Source organism: Ochotona princeps, chromosome 9 (genome assembly GCF_030435755.1).
Source record: "Ochotona princeps isolate mOchPri1 chromosome 9, mOchPri1.hap1, whole genome shotgun sequence".
In the NCBI taxonomy this organism is placed as follows: domain Eukaryota; kingdom Metazoa; phylum Chordata; class Mammalia; order Lagomorpha; family Ochotonidae; genus Ochotona; species Ochotona princeps.
The window spans coordinates 53,336,999-53,358,557 of NC_080840.1; the positions used below are offsets into that span (position 1 = coordinate 53,336,999).

At 41.9% G+C, this 21,559-nt stretch overlaps 1 protein-coding gene across 2 annotated transcripts in view; it reads right to left on the reverse strand.

Moving 5' to 3' along the window:
• Positions 1–11,457, reverse strand: part of ARFGEF1 (ADP ribosylation factor guanine nucleotide exchange factor 1) — a 123,670-nt gene extending 112,213 nt beyond the window's left edge. For both annotated transcript variants that reach the window (XR_009246092.1, XM_058668712.1), the window contains exon 1: positions 11,326–11,457. Coding sequence is in view for 1 of the 2 variants with exons in the window: in XM_058668712.1 (XP_058524695.1) it covers positions 11,326–11,449 (124 nt within the window). In the remaining variant the exon portion in view is untranslated. The remainder of the gene's footprint in view (positions 1–11,325) is intronic.
• Positions 11,458–21,559: the final 10,102 nt, after the last annotated feature.

Here is a 21,559-nt window from a genome sequence, read left to right on the forward strand (position 1 = left end):
ACAGGAAAGCAGTAGAGGGTGGTATAAAACCTTGGAACCCTGCACCCATGTGGGCGACCCAGAAGCTCCTGACTTCAGATCGGCTCAGGCCCAGCCATTGCGGCCACTTGGGGAGTGAACCAGCTGATGGAGGATATTTCTGTCTCTCCTTCTCTCTGTGAATCTACCTTTCCAATAGAAACAATGAAAATCTTTAAAAATACCTTTTATTTTTTTAAAAAAGCTGTTCCTGCCACATGAGCGCAGATCACCACTACTATTTCTGGAAAGAATCCATCATTTCTTCAACTGAGTTTTCATTAACTCAATATATGACTGTTATAAAACTTTTCACTTAAAATGTCTTTATCAAAAAACCTGTCTTCCTGTGAGAAATAATAAGCTCCTTGAAGATAGAGATCATATATAAATGTTTCCTAGCATTCCTAGTATTTAATACAATTATATACCACAGTGAATGTGTTCAATAAATACTTGTTAAATAAAACGGTGAAGTCTTTAAATTATTTAACTTTACACTGGCTTTTATACTGTTTTTAATAACAAAACTGAACATACAAAACATTACATTATCTCAAAAAGCCATGTTGGCAAAATACTGATTTATCTTATTAAAAAAAAATAGGTGATCAATAACTTTTCTGTATGTAGGGATAATGCTTATCAACAAGTTATTATTATTTCTATACCTTTTAAATAATACATTTCTTCTAGGTGCAAAGTAAAGAATGTCGTTTTGTAATACTCCCTCACCTCACCATTCTGCACCTTTTCTATCTTGTCTCTTTTACTCATGCTCCTCATTTCCCCAAGTGCTGTTCCCACCCGTCTTTTCCTGGATAAAACCTACTCATCCTCTCAAATCAACTGGTCATCTCCAGTACGTCCTCTTCTGCACTTCATGTTACTCTTGTGATTTATTATTAAGATCTACTTACTTTTATTGGAAAGGCAGATTTACAGAGAGAAAGAGACAGATCTTTCATCCACTGATTCACTCCCCAAATGGCTGCAATGGCCAGAGTTGAGCCAATCCAAAGCCAGGAGCAAGAAGCTTCTTCTGGGTGTCCCAGGCAGGTGCAGGGCCCCAAGGCTTTCGGTCATCCTCTGCTGCCTTCCTAGGCCTTAACAAGGAGCTAGATGGGAAGCAGAGCAGCTGGAATACAAACCAGTGCCCATAACAGATGCTGGCGCTTGTAGGTGGAAGATGAGCCACTCAAGCCATTACGTCGCCCCCCCCTTCGCTTACATTTTGTTTTGAGAGACTTTCTCAGGCATATTCCAGTCTTTCCATTTTGTGTAATGTCTCAAGCTCAAAAATTATGCTAATCTATGCCATTACTTCAGTCAAATTTCTTATTCTCTCACTGCGGCAAAAGTTAGTTTGGTGTTAAAGAAAATAAAACACTCTCCAGAAAACTAAGGACAGCACCAATGTATGATTAGCTAATAAGTTTAGTATTACCAAAGTTTATCAGCATTTAAAACTATGCAGTAATAAATCTTTAAAAAATTTTTTTTTATTTGCCTTTATTTTTATCACAAAGTCAGATATACAGAGAGGAGGAGAGAGAGAGAGGAAGTAGAGCTGCCGGGATTAGAACCAGCGACCATATGGGATCCCGGCAAGGACCTTAGCCACTAGGCCACGCCACCGGGCCCAAGGCAAATAAATTTTGAACTGGTATAATATAAGAGAAAAATTTTCAGAAATTTCCTGATGGATGAAAAGGAAGGCTAAAGTTCATCTACTCAAGACTAAATAAGTATAATCATTTTATAAGAGAAAGCACAAATGATAGTTTCCTGGGTTCAGGAAATCATCTACTACTAGGAAGAATATCTACAACTCACAGTATTGCGACCCAAAGGAAATACAGCGAAAAACTGTGACAAACAGCAGGTTCTACATAGCAGAAAATAATGTTAGCATCCAGCTCTAGCAAATAATGCTGACCCAAGATTTTTCAAGATTAATTCCGTAACAGCCAACTATCCTGGGCTTTCCATGGATATCACGTAGATTCATGTTCACTGTCCTCTACCTCTTGCATGTCTCAAACTTTTTCTTACTCCTTCTGGAGTTTAACCCTATTTTACCATCAATCTATTGTTCTACAGTGCAGAGTATTGCCCTCTACCTCCACAATTTAGTGGTCACATGGGAGGTCACCTCAGGGGTTGCTGGCTAGGTGTTAATCTGTACCTCAAACTATCCTCTGATTATATTTAAACTGCTTAAGTTATTTTTATTATTTTTTATTGGAAAGTCAGATATACAGAGGAGGAGAGATGGGAAGATCTATCCTCTGATTCACTCCCCTAGTGGCCTCAATGGCCACTAGGATGATCTAGAGCCAGGAGCCAGGAACTTCTTCCAGGTCTCCCATGTGGGTGCAGGGTCCCAAGGCTCTGGGCCGTTCTCTATTGCCTTCCCAGGCCACAGCAGGGAGCCAGATGGGAAGTGGGGCCACCAGGACATGAACTGGTGCCCATATGGGATCCAGGGGCATGCAAAGCAAGGACTTCAGTCACCAGGCCACCGTGCCAGGCCCACTTCAATTATTTTAAAACACCTATTATCCAAGAATATTTTCACTTATCAATGCCGATACACATTGTGGATTTTAAAGGAAGAAGAAATAATATAAAAGAAAGGAGAGGAAAATAATGTTAAAGTAGAACTGAAACATTGGTTTTCTTTAATGGTAAAAAAAAAAAAAATCAGGATGAAAATAACAATTAAAATGGAAGAAAATTGAGGAAAAGCAAACATTGCTGTGAACACTGATTTCAATCTGAAGCCAGGAGCCAGGAACTTCTTTAAGGTCTTCTAATGCAGGGGATAGGGTCATTCTCTACTGCTATTCCAGGCTATGAGCAGGAACCCAGACGGGAAGTGGAGTAGCTGGGATAAGAATCTGTGCCCATACGGGATCCTGGGCCCCAACCAACAGTTCTTAGGGACACTTTTCATTCAAATCAAGGAAACACAGGTGGGCTAGTCTGATAGCATCGTAAGTTAATCCTCCACCTGCTGGTGCTAACATCCCATATAGGCAATGGTTCGAGTCTCAGCTGTGCTACTTCTGATCCAGCTCCCTGCTTATGGGCCGGGAAAGTAGCAGAGAATGGCTCTAGTCCTTGAGCCCCGGCACTCATCTGGGAAACCCAGAAATTTTTCCTCCCAGCTTCAGATCAGTCTAGCTCTGGCCATTGATATCACTTGAGGAGTCAACCAGCACAGAAGACTCTTTGTCTCTCTCTTTCTGACTTTCAAGTAAACTAAATAATAACAATTAAAAAAAATACTAGGGAAACAAAATTAATTATATTAGTGACGAATGCTGCTGAAAACCCACATTTACTTAAGGAAGCCAGAATTTTGCATAGTAAAATTAAGTGTGTTTTTTGAACTGCAAAAGAAAATTAGCAACTGGAAATATATTTTAACTATTTCCTAAAACAATGAGGATTAAAGTTTTAAGACAGGGATAGAAGGGGCTGGCGCTGTAGTATAGCCTTAAAAACTACCTCCTGTGGCACTGACGTCTCAAGTGGGTATGCCATGTGGGCCAGCTGGGGTCCTGGCTGCTCCCACTTCTAATCCAGCTCCCCACTAATGTGCATTTGGTTCTAAGCATTTGATTAGGATAGTTAACCTGAACTATCCTAACAATGGAATAGTATTCATTGACTTTATGCTACATGAATTACAAAACATACTAAGTCAATGAAAGCAAACATAAAAGATAACCCTGTATGACTGCATTTTATTTGAATGACCCAAAAACACAACTCTAGAGACTTAGAGAGTGGATGCCTACAACCAGAGGTAGAAACAAGGCAGGCATCCAGGCTCCTACTTGACAGGAATGCTCTAAAACTGCATTATGATTAACGCTACACAACAAGGTAATATTTAAAATGAGCGAATTCTATGACATATACATTAAACTTTAATAGCTGATTTTTTAAAAAAATTAACAGTGGTTATCCCCAGCTAATGATGTCAGGGGAGATTTTTCACTTTTCAAAATGTTCTGAGTAAAAGGGATTTGTTTATTAAGAAAAAAAATTAAACTGTAATCTATTGGAATCGAGTAAAGGCCGCAGGGATTTACCTCTGTTTAAAGTAGTTGGGCCTCTATGCTATCTACTGTGGCTACTTATCTTTTCATTATTTCATTTCATAACCAAGTTCTGAGTAGGGAGCAGGGTTGTCAAACAGCTAATCAAAGTTCCAACACATCCATTTTTAGATTCTAAGAAAGAAGGACCTGAGTTTGGCTGGGTAGTTAGGATGCTGCTTCCTTTGAACTCCAGCATCCCACTTCAGAGTGCGTGGGTTTGAGCCCCAGCTCTGCTTCCAGATCTAGCTTCCTGCTAATACACACACTGGTACGCAGCACACTGCAGTACTTGAGCCCTTGCACCATGTGGGAGAACAGGATTGAGTTAGGAGCCTAATTTAGCCCCTTGTCTGCTCCAGGCACTTAGCGAATGAACCAGTGGATGAAAGATAGATGTTGACTGTCTCTGCTTTAAAAAAAAAAGTATTTTTTAAAACTTAAAATATTTGCCAGTGATGATAATGTAGTACTGGATATTTTAAGACTGTTTTTCAGAATCTTTTCTAAATGAAAAGATAGCATTGGCTTATAGGCTACACAGATCAATCCAGTTATAACAAGTCTAAACATAAGCAAAACATAATCAAAAACAGACCACAAATTTTTAAATAATTGGGTTTCAGATCCATTTTATTTTTCAGGGCTTCTTTCAAATTAACACACACTAAAGTTTCAGAATAACTTTCATGAAACAGAAGTGAACTCAAGATAGTATTTAATTATGTAAACTTATTTTTAGTATACTGTACTCAAATGAGAGCTCAAATAAACCCAACTAGATTGATAAAGGATAAACGGAAGCTTCACTTACTTCCTAGTGCAATCTTAACCCAACTAGCATAAACTGGGTGGGTTATAAAACAGAAATTTGCGTACAAGTCTCCATCATCTCTGGAGAACCTCTAAAAATGTAAAATATGCTAAATTTTTCCCCATTCGAAACCTTTTCCATTGTGGAACCATTGAGATGGTTCAATTGACTAATCTTCCACCTGCAAGTGCCAGCATCCCATATGGGCACCTATTGTACCTGACTGCTCCAATCCCTGTCCAGCCCCCTGCTTAAGGCCTGGGAAAGCAGCAGAGGATGACCCAAAGCCTTGGAACCCTGCACCCACATGGGAGACCTGAAAGGAGCTCCTGGCTCCTCATCAGCTCAGCTCTGGATGCTGTGATCTTTTGAGGAGTGAATCAGTGGATAGAAATCTTTCCCTCTCTGACTCTCCTTCTCCCTGTAAATCTGCCTTTCCAACAAAAATAAACATATCTTAAAACAAAAATCTTTCCAGTAAAGCATGGTAGGTCTCTGGCCTAGCAGTAAAGATGCCTCCATACCAGGATGCCGAGTTAAATTCCTGGCTCCAGTACACGAACCAGCTTACTGTTAATGCAGTTTCCTGGCGGTAGTGAGGCTGGTCCAAATGCCTGGGTTCCTGCCACTCATGTGGGAAACTTAGACTGAGTTTCTGGCTCCCAACTTTGGTCTCTCTGAGGGTAGACAATTTGGGGGAATGAGCTTGAGGGAGCAGATGGGTGAAAAGAGGTCGGCTCGCTTGCACGCACATGCTCTCTCGACTTTGTTGGCTCTCATATTAGAACAATCAACCAAAAAACTTTACAGTGGCTTCTACACAGAATAAAATTCCAAGTCTGCCCTCCTCTCCCAATACTCCCTTTCCATTCTTGGCCATTCCTGTATCTGAAATACACCAGGCACACATCTATCTTACTGTTCACCATTTGTTTCATCCAGGAATCAAAAAGGTTCTTACTTCTGTAACCCTTACTTTTGTCACTTGCCTGTTCAAACATCAACTCAAAAGTCTTTTCCTGACAACCCAACTGATGGTAGCATTCTTGTCCCTCTCCCTTTAGCCCTCAGAACGTTTTCTTCAGAACACAATCTGGTTTTATATATGTATGCATGCACACACACACATATACACAAGCTATATCACCATTGCAGAATTTCCATGAAAGCATGCTTGCTTCAGTGCCATATGCCCAGCACTAGGAGTACCTGAACATACAGCAGTTCACTAAGTATCTGAGTAAACAACGTAAGAATTGTTGGGAACGCTGACAAGAATCTACTCACGCATTTTTTCCTTTTGAAATATCTCTCCTCCATTATGTAAGCAATATTATGACAGCTAATTCCCCAGAATATTTCCTATTCACAATACTCTCTGTATTTAAGCCTTAGCAGGAGACAAACCAGTCACCCACCACTAGATGGGGTAGGAAAAAAAGAGCTAATCAACAACAATCTGATCCTGGTCATTCCTGCAGCTCCTTGTTTCTGTTTCTTATGATCACTATGCAGGACAATCTCATCATCAGTAGTTTGAGGCTATTCTACCTACTTTGTCTTTCCTTTCCCTTAAATACTATCTTCAGGGGAGTTATAAGGAACAGTGTCCTAATGATGTTTAACTGCATTAACAGATTCTGAAGAGGGTCAAGTAAATTTAAGAATAACTTAATTAAGCAAAATCAAACAAGTTTCTTCCTAGGAAGAGTTAGTAGAATCTTAACTATGTCCACATGCAATGTATATCTCCAAAATGTAAATAGGCTAGACACTATAACCCTTTTTTTAATGAGAAAAAAACTTTTTTTTCAAAAAGCTTTGCTAGGAACTTGCTTTCTATTCATTTTATCCAATGTTATCCTGAACTAAGGGTCATTAAAACCAATCTGAAAATGTTAGAACAAACTCTAAGATCTTTCAGTCACATCATGGAGTACATACTCCCTCAGCCACCTCAAAAATTTAGACAACCTGACAGAGTAACGTTTTACTTTAGATATCAATGCAGTTTTAAAAAGACACTTGCTAATGGGCTTAAATTATAATTAAAATGCTGGCCATCTATAAGATACTGTGGAGATGTCATTTCTTTCGTAAATGGCACAAAAATTAATAAAGTTTGCTAATGGTATAAAACCAGATTCAAAAGCATCCAAGTAATTTCTCCTTTACCCATATATCCCTTCTGCCAACACCATCTGAAGAAGGGAGGGATTTGAAAGGCATAAAGAAGCAGGTCTAATGAAGTTTGAATCTCATTACTTTATTTACATTTCTGAGGGAAACTATAATTTTGAAGTAACATTCAAAAAAAAAATTAAGTCAGTAGCATCACTTCATAACATGCTGAACATAATTTATGTCCTGAGGTAAAAATTACTTCCCAAACAATTCTCTTGCCTAGTTCATTCTCCCACATTACTACCAAGAACACTCCCTTTCACTCACTGCCTCTACATATTTCCCTTCCCTTTAACACCTTCCAATCACCCCTTTCACTTTTCTGATTCAGCACTGTTTCACCTTGAACTCTTTCTTTCATTCCAACATTTGCAAAATATCTTCAAACATACCCCAGGACAGCAAGAGAAGCTCAGCTGGCTTCAGCTAGCTCATCAGAGAAACTCCTGAAACACTAATGGCTGATTGGAATGTAGCTCAAACTCTTCCCCCAGACAGACAATGCTACCTTCAAACCCAATCCCTTAACAATCCTAAATTCTTTGAAACTAAAAATAGCTCTGCTGTTGTCTCATCTGCCAGCAGATGGCCAGCCTATTTTTATTTCAGGATTCTAGAGCAGGAATGGATCCGGCTAAGCCAGGACAGCCTAGACGCCCTGTCTCTGCAGTCAGCGCTCACTGCAGAGCCTAGTGGGGCAGGTACCAAGAGAGGGCAACCTGGAGCTGTTCCGCAGCCTGTGGGTTTTGCATCAGTTGAACAATGTGGGAGCCTATTTCCAAAGACAGGCAACTTTTTTTTTTCCAAGTCATTTTTAATTTCAAATTAAAGTCTGACATGCAAGAAAAAAAAATTTTTAAGTTTTAAATAACTTTGCATCCTTTAAAGGCTTATTTTCTTTCTGAAAATCAGTTTCTTTATGCAATGTCTTACAAAATGGATTGTTTTAGTGAAGCAAAATCTCCCCTAATCTAGATGTTTCCTAAAAGGTATACTACTTCACAAAAGGTGTTTAAGGACATGATCAACTGTAATCTCATAAATATTTATAAATAACCACTTAATGAGCCATTATAAAAAAGGCAGTTTGATTAATTTTTAATTCCACAGTTCTGAAATCTACTCAGTTGTCAGATTAAGATTAGAAGTCTGACATACTGCCTATTTTCTTCCTTGTATCCATCTCCCTATAGCTCCACGGCAGGTGCTCAATAAAGAGGGGAACACAAATACAAGCTAGCAGAAGGAAAACAAACCTTCCAAAAATGGCCTCTGCACCTCTACCAGACATAACCTACCCATCAGGGGTTACCAAACGAGGTCTTTCAACAGTTCGCTTTCTCACCCTGCTGTATAGCTACAAAGGTTTTCAGCACAGCACAGTGGGCCTCGAAAGTGAAGAACAGGGAGATCCTGGATACTTCAGACAATGCACACCTGGGGATACTATTTTGCTGCAAAACATTAACCTTCCTGTAAGATGAAGCAGTTTATCCCTAATCAGTTTACCAGTGGGTTATAATATAGACTGATGACTAGAAAGGAAGAAACACACTTCACTAAGGATTAGCTGTCATGAGACTTCTCACTGATATTTTGCTTTGTGGGAGGATAAACTTAATTTGTGTAATGTGGTAAAACTCATCATCACACATCCCTACTAAATAAAATCTCTAGTGCCAGAAGACTGTTAACTGAACAGAGAACTCAATAAAGTTAAAAATTGGCAAAATCTGGAACAAAATCTGATGAACTGGCACACCCACCACCTAGCATCTCCCATATCTCTAACTGGTGAGGCCCATTTGGACAGCTATAGGCCAAGGGCCAGCATTCTGACGCAATCGGCCTGGTCAGGCCTCATCCACGCTGCGGCTCAAGTGCTGGCTGCTCCATTTCCAAGCCAGCTCCCTGCTAACTTGCTGTGCTTGGGCCCCTATCAACCACGTGGAAGACACGGATGGATAAATCAGCAGATGGAAAACTGGTCTCCCCCCATCTCCCGGTAACTCGGCCTTTCAAATAAATAAATTTAAAAGAAAAATGGGCTGTAAGCCCTCAAAACATAAAGACCGGCAGGAATACTAACTGCATGAGTTAACAGAAGAGTTCATTCACATTCACGGCACGTTAGAGGGGATGTGACTTTACAATCATTAAACTCAATACCCTGATTTCACACATAAGAAACCTAAGGCCAAGGGGTAACACTGAGATTAAACCCAAGATCTCAGATCAGACTCTCATTCCAGCGAGTATTCCATGAAAACACGCTAATAATTTAGCATTTGAGGAGGGAGAGAATTTAACATACAAGCATAGTCATCATAGTCATTTCATTTCTTCAATTCCTTATTTATCACTTACCACATTAAAAGTATCCTATGATGTGGAAAATCTGAATGATTTAAAAAAACACTTTAATTTGGATATAAGTTTTTCAAACTGCAACTTACTCATAAAACTTCACATAACAGTTCTTTGAAAAATTCTCAAATCATCCTCTCCCTCATCTCACCCAAATACAGCAATTACTGCTTTCAAGAAAGTGACATAAATTCAGACTTCAGGATTATATGCTTTTTAAACACCGGGAACAAACTTCTGTTAGCTCATAACAACAACACGGGAACTTCTGATCCACAAGGGGGAGAAAAACCAAACATGCAACAAATTCAGAAATTTTAAGAGGAAATTTCCTCAATATTTCATTACTAATTTGAAGCATACAGAAAAGAAAAAAAACTGAATACCAAGGTAAGTAGTTGTATCCTATTTATTTTTAAAAATGAAGAGCCCATGTTGTGGCTTAGCACATAAAGCCAACACCTGAAAGTCAGGCACCCCTCGGCGTCCCAGCTGCTCCATTTCCCATCTAATTCCCTGCTAAGGGCCTGGGAAAAGTAGCAGGAAATGGTCCAACTGTTTGGGCCCCTGCCACCCACCAGTGAGACCAGGGTAAGGCTCCTGGCTTAGCCCTGGCTGCTTTGGCCACTTAGGGAGAGAACCAGTGGATGGAAGAGCTTTCTCTTCTTCTAACTCTTTCAAATAAATAAATAACTCTTTTTTCAAATTAAAGAACAAAGTTGTCTTAAAGCTGTCAACCTCTTATTCTAGCATACCTTTAAACAGGTTCCCCCCCTTCAAGACTCGTGTGTGTGTCTGCGCACCCTTTTCCCAAAGCCCTTTTTCTTTTTTACTCATTTGACCTACTCGAAATTCCCAGTATGTCAAATAGTGTGTGAACATTAGAAGTTTGTTACTGTGTTGAACGTCCTGCTCTCATCTGTGAAACACGCTCACCTTCTGATGGCTGCAGATCTATCCAGCTACCCCTTCAACAGCCCCTGGGCGGCAGACACTCCCTAAAGGTATTGTTTGGATCCTCCCTGCTGCCGGCTTCCGTCTACACTATAAATCACAATCCAAGCTTGCAAGCAGCTGCCACCGTCCAGACATGTGGCTGGTGGGTGTCATTGTCTTCCTCCCCCCCCCCACCCCCGCTGTCAAGCCCTCCCTCCCGGTGTCACCTACAGCCTGCTTCCAGCAGGGTTTCTCCTTCCCCGCGTTAGCACCGCCGCCCCAACCCCTTAACCTCTGGTCTTGCTCTTCCAGGTCAGGCCAGTCGGATACAACATGACTCTGTGGCGGAGGCGGGGAGATGTCAAAAAAAAAAGAAAGAAAGGAAGAAAGAAAGAAACAAAAAACGGACCGCACCTCCTGAAAGCCCCTTCTCCAGCCTGTCACCAAGGGAACAACTTCAGCCCGTCTTCCCCCAAGTACCACGCCAAACGATAAAGTTACTGCAATTACGATACGGAACCCTTCCCACGCCCAATCGAGACCTATCGGCCCCACCTCGATTTCCAAGCTAATAAACAACAGCTCATCTTCTGCTTCACCACAAAAGGGTGGTATCGGATCCACTCCTCCCGACCGACCCACAAAATGCGCTCTCTCTTTCTCCCCAAATCGATCCCTCGAACCCTATCGCCCCTACGATCCTAAAACCGGGCTCGCGTCCTGCGGAGCCCAGTTCTCTGTGCCCTTCCTCCTCCACCCAGCCGAGTTCCTGTCTACTCCAGCCAGGTAAGCAGAGAACTCCGCCGGGGCCGCCCGAGGTCAGCGCCGCGGCCCGGGCCAAGGACCCCTCCCCGCCGCCCGCCGCCCGCCGCCCGGGGCCTCCTCCCCGCTCACCTAACGCCACCTCGCAGGCTTTGCGCAGCTGGGAGTGATGCGCCTTCTTCACTTCCTTGTCGGCTAAAATCTTCTCCAGGGCCCGGGTCAGGAACATGTTCTTGGTCTTCTTCCCCTCATACATGGACGCGGAGAAGGAGGCGGCGGCTCGTCCGACCCGCGGCTCCCGGCGGCTGGAGGGTAGGAGGAGGAGGGGAAGCGAGAGAAGAGAGAGAGAAAAGAGAGGGGGTGGCGGCGGGGGAGAGGAGGCGTGGAGGGCAGCGGCTGGAGCAGGAAGGCGAGGGCGAGCGGGGCCAGCCGCCGCGCCGGGCCACGGGCGTCCCGAGAGGCCGGCCGTCGAGGGCTGCGTCCCTCCGGGGCTCCGCTTCTCCCCAGCCCGAGGGGGGTGGACGAGGTCGCTTCCCGACCGCCCCCCTCACTGGTCCTTCCGACCCGCGGCGGTGAGGCAGCCCGGCCCTGTACCGGCCGTCTGCTGCAAGGGGGTCGGGGGAGAGCCGAGGGCCGAGACGCGGCGGGCGGCGGCGGCTCAGAGGCCCAGCAGGAGCAGGGCGACCCTGGCTACTGTGGGGATCAGCACCCGCCGCGGCCACGCACTGGCCTCCATCACCGCCGACCTGCCCCGGCCGCCATGTTGGGAGGAAACGACGCGTCACGCAGCGGCCGAACGGCTGCAGAGGGAGGAAGCAGGGACGGCGGCGGCCGCGGCGGCACTGCCTGCCCAGAGCTACCGCGGCGCCGGCAGGCAGGGGGCGGAGGGCGGCGCGGAAGGAGCGGCCCGAGCCGCAGCGCTACGGCGGCCCGGCGGGGCCTCGCCGCCTCCCGCGTTTGCCTGCAGGGCGGGCGAGAGGCGTGGCGGGCGTCCTGCGGCGCGGAGTCTGCGGCCGGGGCTCCTCCCCGCGGCTCTGCTGCGGGACTTGGGATTCGGGACCCCTCAGCGCCCCTGCTGCCCGCGGGTAAACGGAACGCCTGGCTAGTCTGCACTCGCTTTCCTGACTTGCTGGAGATCCCTTCGGTGGGCGCGCAGTCCCTTCCCGTTCCGGGAATCTCAAACAGCTGCGTCGCAGCGGCGGCACGGGGCACTGGGTTTTCACCTGCCCACCTGCCGACTCTTAAATTTCTCTACCAGGTGTGCGAAATCGCTGTGCGGGACCGAAACCTTGGATTACCTCAGGAACGATTCTGTTCGGTTGAAAAGTAAGCAGAAAAGCAATTGACTAGGATTCGGTCGTTTTTCACTTCATCATTTGTAAGGTTCATGGGTCACCTCTGATTTTCAGATTTCTTTTCTCACACTAAAGTTAAGGTAAAAGCAAGTTTCTGAGGTCTCTTAAAGACCCGCCTTTCTTAGTCTTTCAATTACTAAAGATCCAGTCCTGGCCTTGGAAACCAGCTGCAGGTTGGGAAAGCTTACAGTACAGATTCAGGCACACATGACTGACACGGCTGCAGATAATTTGTGTTTCTTCATCAGTACGGAGTAGCCCCTACTCCTTGACCTGTGTCTCACAGGTTCCATCACATTTCCACGATAATGGGCTTGTCCTGATGTAAGCAACCAAGGGTGGAGATTCTGCGAAGTGACAGGCTTTGGGCCAGACTTAAAAAGAACATCATAGAGAAGGAAAATGGAAAACTTGAAAGTGACCCTGAAGTAAAATAGACACACAGATCAGCTTTTTAAAAACTTGATCGTCCTCAGAAGCAGAACCAGAAATGCATTCATTTAAAGACCGTTTCTAGATTCCTGGCAACTGGAGAGTCTTCTATTTGTAAATCAGACAAACCTGTGCTCTAGTAGTTTATCAAGTTTTTGAGAACAAGCTGCATTTCTAAAGGACCGTTGCTTCTCCAGGATCTCAAGGCCGCTGTTAAGGTGATGGTCAAGTCTTCACTCTTCCTTGGTACAAAGGTGCCCCGCATTTCTCAGCCTCCATTACAATTAGTTGCAGTCCTCCCTCCCGCCCATTCTGGGTTCTTTTGCAAAGGGTAGATGGCTTACTTAGCCGTTGAAACAGCATGCTGGTTAGAATACCCAGGTCTTCCATCAGACAATCTGGCTTCCATCTGCAGCTTCTGACTCCAAATTTTGCCTAGGGCCATTTGGGTGTTTGTAACATTGCAGGCCATACGAACTTATCATCTTGAAAATTAACCTGTTACAGATTTGTTGACTTTTGAGTATGCGCAGGGCCAGACACAATGAGACCAAGAGCCTTATCTGGCCGGCTGTGCAGACAGTCCCCTTCCTATAAAATGCAGCCTCATAGAGGCAGTGGTGATGGCTCAAGTGACTGGGCTTTTGCCATATGCCTGAGAGAACTGCCTTATATGCTCATCTACCAGCAGACATCTAAGGAAGGGACCTGTAGAATGTAAGGGCTCTCTCACTCTCAAATAGATAAATTTTTTTTTAAAAAAAGCTAAACTTTGATTAGTGGTTTTTTATGTTTTTTGTTTTGCTAGCTGTCTGTGGTCAGATGCTATAGAAAACAGAACCATAAGTTAGAAGAGTCCATGCTTGAGGAATACCTATTGTGGACTGCACATGAACAAAGCTCTTCAGCTATGTTTAGTAGCTAGCTTTATCCTAAATAACATCCTTAGGACTCATTAATAAACAACACAGACTGAGTTCCCAGCCCTTAAGGATCTCACATTCTCAGAGCACCTCCCTCATCCATCCACTTTTCACTGTATTGCTGGGAATGGAGAAGGTCTCTGGTATAAACTTGTTGAACAGATCCTTGGATAAATGGAAAATGCTAGGCTAAATTAAGCATGACATCCTTGCAGAGCACTCAGTATATAGAATAGAAAAGGATAACAAGTCACTAATGAACATATGATTTTAAAAACAGTGCTGTGAAGTTTTCTTTACATTATGGATTCAGTGATGCCCTCCCGAAGAAATACCATTTAAACCAAAACCCGAAGGAATAACACAGGTGAGCTAAACTAAGTCAAGGAAGAACTTCCCAAAGTCTCCTGGGACAAAATAGCTTGGAAAGTTTCAAGAAACAAAATAAGTAGTATGGCTGAAAGTTAGGCTTAAAGAATGAGCTAGAAACCAGGTCATACAGAGCTTGGCAGGCCATATTAAAGCTTTGGGATTATTTTTCCTAATAACAATGGAAACTCAGTGAAGGATTTTAAGGGGGGGTGGGCCGAGAGGGTGGTGAAGTGATCAACTTAATGATATAAATAAATAATCCCTGTGTTGGGTGGTGAATGTGCAGAACTGTAAGAACTTAATTAGAATGCAGCAGCAATGGCTTAGGCTGCAGCCCCGAGCCTCCAAGCAAGGTCGTGGAGATCATACCCTGCCAAGAGAGAGGAGGCACTGAAGTCAGCCCAGCATCTGCCCAAAGAGGCTCTTTCTTTCTATTTTGCATAAATGTGACAGTTGTGGAGGTCATGGAAATACAGCATATCTGATAAATGCTTCAGTGGCAGGATAGAATTCATAAATGGGGCAGAAGAGCAAAGAGAAGGAGATCTCAGAGGAGTGCCTGTGCATAGTCAGAACTGTCATTTGTAGAAAGAGGCTAGTCTGAGATGGGCAAGTTTAAAAGTGGGAGACAGTTTTCAGTTATAGAGATATGTGATCTCACCCACTCAAAAGCTCTGCTCTCCATCCACCTTTCTCCCAGAGAACAATTTGTCATGCTCCCTTGCTGGATCTATAACTGCACCCAGAATGTGGAGCTGAAATCAGGTGGCTCTTGGAAAGTGAGCGCTTACCCAGCTGAAACACGTGTACACTTACACCTGCAGCAAAAACAGGGTAGGACTCTAGAATGAAGCTGAAATTCCTGTAAGAGAAAGGGAAAATAATAGTTGCTGGGTTTTTTTTTTTTTAAGATTTATTTATTTTTATTGGAAACTCAGATATACAGAGAGGAGAGGAAGATCTTCCTTCACTGATTCACTCTCCAAGCAGCTGCCCGCCCCGGAGCGCCAATCAGAAGCCAGGAACTTCTTCTGGGTCTCCCATGCAGGTGCAGGATTCCAAGGCTTTGGGCCATCCTTGACTGCTTTCCCAGGCCACAAGCAGGGAGCTGGATGGGAAGCAGGGCTGCCAGGATTAGGAGTGGTGCCCGGCACATGCAAGGCAAGGACTTTAGCTGTGCTGGGCCCAATAGTTGTAGCTGTCATTTGCAAATACATAGCAGAGATGAAGCTTAAACTTATCATGAGTAGATTTACCTGTATTTATGTTTTATGATTTTTTTACCACTATTTAAATAAGAAATCCTATCTCAACATGCACTTGAATCTGACTCCTTTGAGTTTTCCAAACATACAAATTTGATTTCTGAAATGCCTTGCCAACCTCTAAATGTAAAATATTTTTTTTCTTGTACATAATTGATTTCTGGAGCCTATTTTGCTTCTCAATACACAACCTCACGTTTCTATCACCTAAGAACCCTCATCAGTTTCTTGTTCATCTGTACCTTTGCTATATTCTGATGATTTGGTTTTTCTCTCCCAGTAATTTTCCCTCTTTAGTTGCAAAGAGTCAAAAAATATGAAACAATAAACAACTTTGATCTGGGTTTAAGCTTCTCTGTTGGTGTGCTTTATTATCACTCTTTTAAGCATACATTTAATTCAGTGTGACAAGAAAATTAAAATATGAATAAAAATTAATGATGAACATATTTGATTGATGTTGAAAGCCAGTATTAGTTAACATCAAAAATAAGATCCTATTCATGTGACTAAAAAAACCAAAAACTCTAGTGCTTCTAGTTGTCTCACATGAACATTCCCTGAACTGAGTTCTGACTTTTGTGGAGAAAAAAAAAATTGTTTTCCCTCTCTCCATCTGAAGTCCATAGGCTGGGGCCCTGAAAATTAGACTGATGAAATTTATAGGACAGAAAAGGGAAAAATTACTAACGCATGTATCACTTGTACATAAGAGAACACTCAGTGATAAGAACCTCTCAGGGGCAGCTAGAATTTGACTTAAATAGCATCTTAACAAAAGAATAATATATTTTACATGAATGACAAGAAAAAGGAAAAGAGCTTTGAGTATCTGGTCAATTTGAGAAAATAATACAATGGTACTACAAAAAAAAAGTTGGGGTAGGCATGTAGTACAATGGTTAAGAGATTACTTGGGTCATCCAAATATCTCATGGGATTGCCTGGGTTTGAGTCCTGGGCTCAGTTTCCAATTTCAGCTTTCTGCTAACACCTTGAAAGCAACAGATGATTGTTCAAATGGCTGATTCCATACCACGCATGTGGGAGACCTAGGACTGGGTTCCCAGCTCCTGGCTTCAGACTGGCCCAACCTGGCTGTTGGCATCTGGGTAGTGAATCAGCAGATAGAAGGTTTGTCTATCTACCTTTCAAATCAATTTAAAAAAAAACTTAAGTGCTTCAATTGTGTTTATTTTGATACATACATTTTTGAAGCCATTCAGGTTTTTCATAATATGAACTTTCCATGAACTTTTTAAAGAGCCATTCTACGTAGAAGAACCAATGGAAGCTATAGGTTAGTTGGTAAAGTTTGTTGTGTCAGTTCCTCTTGTGGAGTCTCTGGGATAGTAAGGTGCAATACATTTTCTCCATAGATTAACTTCTGACCTTTCTGGTAGAATTTATGTCCTGGTTTTAGATAAATAAGGGAAGGGCATTGAGTTTTTCTTATATTTGTTGCTTCTTAATTGCCTTTAGTACAAAATAATCACTAACTGAAGTAGCATGTTTTGTGGAAATGCATTCTACTAACCTCCATTTCCAACTAATCTCAATGGTGCTAGCAGTTATAGTCAACATTTATGTCAAGTTTATTATGAGCTAGCACAATGGAGAAAGTCCCATCATCATCTCTGATTTATAGATGGAAGAGCCTGAGACGTGGAGGATTTAGAAAAGTTGTCCAAGTCCTAGAATTTGTAAGTGGTGGATCCAAACTGTAATTTGTTAAGCCTGGCTCCAGAGCCCATGCTCAGAACAGCTAAGCTACACTGCCTCCGTAACCGTCTAGTTCATATCTTATGATAATCTTCTGCCCACTCCTTTCCTTGATACACACAGGGCCATTACATTTCATTGCCTTTACCTTTCCAAATTACCCTTTCCCTCCTATTCCCCCCTGCAACATATCCATACAAACACCAAGTCTATTTGCACCTGTATGCTGCATGTACTTCAGTAATTCCAGGGCAATCACTGACATCTTCCTTTCTTTGTTCTCCCCAACTTCAAAGCTTCTGCAAGTTTTCTTTCTTCTTCCAACAACACCATCCTCTCTCATCTTTTTCTTCTTTTAAAGCAACTTCATACTTCATGCCTAACTGTAGAGCCACTGTAATATTTAATCAGATCAAAATTGTTAAAAAATGTGGTTGCTTGAAACTCAGAGAGGGAAACAGAGAGAGAGATCTTCCATTTGCTAGTTCAATCACCAGATGGCCCTAATGGCCAGGGTTGGGCCAGGCCAAAATCTTCTTCCAGGTCTCCCATATGGATAATTGGGGTTCAAACACTTGGGCCACCTTCAGCAGTTTTTCCCTAGCCATTTGCAGGGAGCTGGATCGAGTGCAACAGCCAGGACACGAACTAGTGACCGTATGAGATGCCGACATTGCAGGCGGAAGCTGTCACTCAAGCTAAATTTTTGATGATCACGCACACAAGACGAGGCAGGCACTTAAGTAAAAGATGAACAACATTGATTAACTAGAGAAACGTAATTGTTTTGCTGAGACCACAATAATGGTATGACTAATATACAAAAAAGGCCAAGCTGAAAGTCGGCTTTCTTGATTTTCATATGAAGAGGCTTATTAGCTAATTTGATAGTCTGCTTTTTTCATTCTGCCTGGTTTTAATCCTATTTATAAAGAAAATAAATGAGTAAAATATGTCTTTAAACTCAGATATTGTTCTCATTGTCCTCCAGGAAAAGGATCAACACTTTGGACAAGGCAGATGGAAGGCAGCATGGCAGATTGAAGAATTTAATTTAGAAAGAAAAGTATGGAAATTTGTATTAAAGATCATAAGGTAGTATCAGATAATAGGAAAGCTGTATAAAAAAAAATAACAATGTATTTTAAAAAATTTCCAAATCTTGAGCTGTAGGTTGAAGGTAAGATTTTTCCATGAATTTTAAACTATCCAATGTTAATGTTTTACAGTCTGATAAAAATTGAAGCCATGAGCTCTTAAATTTCTATAAACTTAGATTTATATGTTTATCTTTCACTAAAATTATGTACAGTTCACATGATCATAAGAAATAATATTCAAAATCATAACCCATGGAAAAATGCAAAGTAAAACCACAATGTGATAGTAGTACATACCTATTACAATGGCTAAAATAAAAAATGCTAACAGTATCAAGTGCCAGAGACGATGGAGAGCAATTTGAATTCGTATACATGCAAAATGGTATAGAAATTCTGGAAGACAGCTTGGCAGTTACTTGTAAAGTCATGTGACCCAACATTGCTACTCCTTTTATTTACCCTAGTGCAATTAAAAGTTCTGTTCACACAGAAACCTTTGCACCTATGTCTATAGCAAGTCTATTCATACTCTCTAAAAATTGGCAACAACCCAGGTTTTGCCTTCACTGGGTCGATGAATAAACAAACCAATGCATTTATGCAAGGGAATAGCATTAAGAAATAAAAAATTATTGATACCTGGTTCAGCTAAGATGAATCTCAAAAGCAGTGCACTGAGTGAAAGTAGATAATCCAAAAGATTGTGAACTATGCTCTCCATGTCTATACCATCCTCAAAAAGACAAGATAGTGGTTAACCACAGTCATATATGGAGCTAGGAAAAGTCCACAAAGGATTAACACAAAGGAGTTTTTAGGAGTCATGGATATGTTCCATATCCTTACTGTGGTGGCAATTACATGAATCAATACAGACATCTACCAACATTCATAGGACTGTTTACAAAAATAAGTCAGTTTTACTTTATCATATATATTTTTTAAAAAGTCTACTTTAAGTAACACCAAATAACAGTTTTACTTCTATGAGACTACTAAATCAGAACCTATTGGATATAAGCTAGAGATGAGTAATTCCCAGAGATTTTTCTTCTACAGGTTAAAGAAATACAGGTTTGTTACCTTAAGCAGTAAAACAAAAAATAAAAACAAAAACCATAAGTAGTATGAAGATAGAGTAGTATCTGCGGAGTAATGAGGCTAAGGGACCCAGGTAGGCCATAGATTTGAATTTTCTGAATAATTGTGTACAATTCTATGCACTAATAAGCAAGTAAGACTGTAGTAGCACATAAATGGTCCCATTGCAGAAGTTAAATGTGTTGAAATTCTCCTTAAACACATTTAGTGGTTTATTGTTGTTTGAAGCTGAATAAGGGTCCATATTTCCCTAACACATCATAACCCCAAGAGAATCCCTTACCTAATAGAAGATACAGACATTGGATTCTTTTCTTTCTCGCTCGCTCTCTCTTAAAGATTTACTTATTTGTTTATTTGAGAGGCACAATGGCAGGAAAAGAGGGAGAGTAACCTCCCATCTACAGGTTCATTCTTCCAACCAGGAGCTTCATCCAGGTCTACATCCAAGTGTTAGCCCAGGTATTTGGGCCATCTTCAGCTGCTTTCTCTGGTACACTAGCAGTGAGGTGTTATGGAAATGGAGCAACCAGAACTTGAACCAATGCTTTTTACGGGATGTTGGCCACACCAACCCTAACATGGAAGTAATGTTGTGAAACAGTAGATCTCTCCCTCGCACTGTAACTTTGTTTTCAAAACAATAAAAATAAATCCTTTTTTAAAAATTTTTTTCCCTTTTTCAATAAAAATATCTACAATTCTTTTTTAAAATAACTGGTTTAGAAAAGAAGAATCAATAATTCAGTTTCCTTCTAAGAATATAACATTCTCACTCATTAGAAATGCATACAAGAATATATTCTCATTATACACATCTGTCTTCTCCACAAAAAATATTTCAAGTATATAAGATTTTTCAAATGCCCTTATACCTTGCTACACAAAGTGTTGTCACAGGACCAGCAGCCATTAGGAACAGGCTAAAGATGCATACGTTTTGCTCCCTGCCTCCCAGCCTACCTAATCAGAATCAGCTCTGTAACAAGGTCTCCTCGGGGATCTTTGTACAGACTTTGAAGGATACAGAGCAAAAAGTCACTGAGCAGTGTAGTGCTCCATGAAGTTTGCTAAAGAACCAAAGAAAATCTAAGACCCTAAAACTAAAGAGTTAAAAGGGAATCCTGGCTCCTGGATTAATTAAAACATAATCTATTTCACTTGTAATCGATAAATTACTCAATGATACAAAGCCATCAGTGAAGGCCCACAAGTACATCCATGAACTGTTTCAAAAGGGAAACCAAGAAGTAGGCATTTCAGCTAATGCCTAAGCAGCTAAGATGCCCACATGCTACACTGGAGTGCCTGGGTTGTTACCAGCTCTGACTGCTACCTTGGTTTTCTGTCATTGCAAACCCTGGGAAGCAGTGAAGATGTTTTACATAATTGAGTTCCTGCTACTCATGTGGGAAACTTAATCATGTCCTCAACTCCAGTTTTGACTGCAGCCCAGCCTTAGCCTAGCCATTGTGGACATTTGGGGAGTGAACCAGTAAATTGGAGGATTGGAGTGCTCGCTCTTTCTCTCTCTTTCTCTTCCTCTCTTTCTTTCTCCCTCTGTCTCTTAAACAACAACAACAACAAAAGGGAATTAAAAATAGACTAAAACTCTTGATAAGCATCTAGTCACCTTCAGTTAAGTTTCCTGTTTCTGTCTTTTCCTCTATCACATTCTCATTTCCCGAACGGTAAAAACACTTTAGAAGCTTAGCCAAAATGTGACTCTGCTGGGTTTAACACTCTATAATGTCTTCCCACTGTACTCAGAGTAAGAACCGGGGCCCTAACACACTGAGGACACAACCTCACACCCTGTGATCATTCAACTATAGCTATTATCTTCCCGGCTTCACCCACACTGGTCTCCTTGTCATTCCCCAGACCTTTAGCAGCTCCCTCTACTTCTCCATCTTTGCACCCGTTGCCTCAACTTAGGCTCCTGTTCCTCCAGATGACTCATGGTTCATTTCCTTCAGGTCCCTGCTTGAGCATCTTCGGTCTTCCTACCCCTGATCCTTTTTCCCATAAGCACTTTTCATCATTTCTCATTCTATTATTACTTTAGTTTGGTTTATTTTTCCCCCTCTGGA